The following is a 2,737-nucleotide window of genomic DNA, read 5'->3' as shown; positions in this document are numbered from 1 at the left end:
ACGACAACACAGTGCGGGTGTGGGAGGCGGCGACGGGGTCATGCCGCAGCGTGCTCGAGGGCCATACACACTGGGTCAAGGCCGTCGCCTTCTCGCCAGACGGCCAGCTGGTCGCCTTCTCGCCAAACGGCCAGCTGGTCGCCTTCTCGCCGGACAGCCAGCTGGTCGCGTCGGCCTCGGACGACAACACAGTGTGGGTGTGGGAGGCGGCGACGGGGTCGTGCCGCAGCGTGCTAGAGGGCCATGCAGACTTCGTCAACGCCGTCGCCTTCTCGCCGGACGGCCAGTATATTCAAACAAGTCGAGGAGATACTCCTTTACATTCTCCTTCCAACTCATCGCCCTCATCCCAAAGAGAGCAGCTGTCTCATATCTTCATACAAGACCAGTGGATCACTCTAGATCAACAGCGGTTACTATGGCTTCCTCCTGAATATCGACCGACTTGCTCTATAGTTAAAGAAGACTTAGCCTGTTTAGGCCATTCTTCAGGTCGTATTACACTTCTTCAACTTTGTACAGCGTAGGTCTTTACGCACCTTTTATCTTAATATATATTTATTATTGTCTCTATTTCATGGAAAGGTCCGGGGAGCGGCAAGCATTTATACTGCTAGAAATCCCTCCAGAATCTTCTAGGTAGTATCACCCTTTCTATGCTGAGTAATAGACAAGGTACTACCATCGTGTGGGCGGAGTCTTGCGGGGTAGTCCCAGACTGTAACCAGATCACATGACGACCAAGTTTAGAAAGTCTTGAGGTCACAATGTGATCACTTCTTGCAGGAAACTAGAAACTTACGATACCACACGGTGGTGCGAGAGACACGGACGTTACAGTGTTCTGCTAGGGCAGCGTAGCTTCTACGCACATTTAGAGGGAGATTTTGCGCTATCGCCTGGCTAGCTGCATCCATGGTGTTTAATAGAACGTAGTACTGTTCCTACTGTTACTGATAGTAACTATCTCTTAGCAGTTAGAACAAAAGTGAATTGCCTTCTGTTACTGTACAGTTAATGAGGCTATAGTTACTGCAGTAACTGCCTATGCTATCCATTGTTAGTACAGAACAGTGAAGTAACTCCTTAAGTATGCTAAACTCCACGTAGCACTTGCAGCTTATAGCTAGTTCAACACCTCGCAAGCTTTTGTTGTCTTAAGAAGTTAAGGGGTGCCTCTAGGAGCTCTTAGAGCTTTTTAATTAAGGTTTTATCCTCTAGTGTTTCTATTCTTATGTGAGAGGTATCGAGCAGGAAACACAGGTCACAGAGAGGGAATGCAGGATAGGGGGGGTAACGAGAGTAAACCTTAGGGTCGGAGGCAGAGGTTGTCAGATTGAAGCACTGTTTCTGGGCTTCCTGAGATGAATGATGGGTTTGGATATGATGTATGGGATGATGATTGATTGTATTGATTTATCGATCCTTTTTTCTGCTCTACTCGTGTTGCTCGGCTTTTTGTTTTGCCGATCCGAGTCCCTCGCGCACTTGCCCTATGCGCGACCAGCTTGCAACATGCTGCAATTTGCTGCAAATTGCTGCAAAATGCTGCAAAATGCTGCAAAATGCTGCAATTTGCTGCAACATGCTGCAAAATGCTGCAATTTGCTGCAACATGCTGCAAAATGCTGCAATTTGCAGTAACATACTGTTCGAGCTTATTGCTCGTACTATGTAGCAGCTTTCGTCAAGCGTTCCTCCTGTCTTGACAGTAGGTGCGCATATCTGACAGAGGTACGGAGGCCGAGGAGCCTATATACCCCGTGCCAAGCGTAGGGTACTCAGGGGTTGGATAGCTGTAACATAACCGTGACATCTTATAAGTCTCGTAAGGACTCTTGCCTTAACAACAGCCTAAATTTTAACATTAAGTAGGACAATATCTAGACTTGCGACCTCTAGCTGAAACCTGGGGGCCTTGGATATTATGTGAAGAGCTTAATTGCAGCTATCGCCTTCCACAATCTCAGAATTGAACAATCTCCGCGACTATATTGGCAAGATTGTGTCAAAATTGAGCCCTCTAGAGCCTCTAGTAACACCAGTTACTGCAGTAACTGCACTAAACAGTAACTACTATTAATTAACTTGGCAGTAACTGTTACTGCCTGTATGTCACGGTTATGTTACAGCTATCCAACCCCTGAGTACCCTAAGGGCTTGGCACGGGGTATATAGGCTCCTCGGCCTCCGTACCTCTGCCTCCGACCCTAAGGTTTACTCTCGTTACCCCCCTATCCTGCATTACCTCTCTGTGACCTGTGTTTCCTGCTCGATACCTCTCACACTGTAAGGCCGTTTTAATTCACTCTTTCCGTAAGAACGAAACCCTATTGCCGCCAGTAACGCCTTAAAAACACTACTGATAGTAACAATTACGTTCTATTAAACACCATGGCTGCATCCATGGCTACTTACTATGTTGAAAGGAAGATGTCAAAAGCTGCACCAACATTGGGTGACGTAATTACGACAAAAATAGAAAAGGAAAAGGAACGTGGTTCTGCAGCCTCAAGCAGATTAGGCCTAGCGCGTAAATTTTAATACATCATGACAAACCACTGTCTTGTACGCTAAGCTAGGTGGCGAATCTCTTCTCATCCGTGAAACTCCTGGCTTTCTAACTTTAAAGCGCTAGATGTCGTCAACACCTGGAAATATGGTCTCCCTGGACCGAAACTTTCTCCTATAGCTCCGAAGCTCAAATACATGCTGAAACTCGTGGTAAGGCAGGGGT

At 47.0% G+C, this 2,737-nt stretch overlaps 1 protein-coding gene across 1 annotated transcript; it reads left to right on the top strand.

The window, feature by feature from the left end:
* Nucleotides 1-29: 29 nt before the first annotated feature.
* BDR25DRAFT_396427 (uncharacterized protein) lies at nucleotides 30-2,354 on the top strand (the record flags this gene model as incomplete). Its single annotated transcript, XM_033698433.1, has 8 exons — nucleotides 30-164; nucleotides 193-516; nucleotides 640-710; nucleotides 751-839; nucleotides 1,343-1,388; nucleotides 1,903-2,044; nucleotides 2,133-2,254; nucleotides 2,295-2,354. Exons 1-8 carry the CDS (start codon nucleotides 41-43, stop codon nucleotides 2,352-2,354), a joined length of 978 nt encoding a protein of 325 aa, XP_033541863.1. The 5' UTR covers nucleotides 30-40.
* Nucleotides 2,355-2,737: the final 383 nt, after the last annotated feature.

This window comes from Lindgomyces ingoldianus (assembly GCF_010093535.1).
Source record: "Lindgomyces ingoldianus strain ATCC 200398 unplaced genomic scaffold BDR25scaffold_41, whole genome shotgun sequence".
NCBI classification, from domain to species: Eukaryota; Fungi; Ascomycota; class Dothideomycetes; order Pleosporales; family Lindgomycetaceae; genus Lindgomyces; species Lindgomyces ingoldianus.
This window is presented reverse-complemented; position numbering and strand designations above follow the sequence as displayed.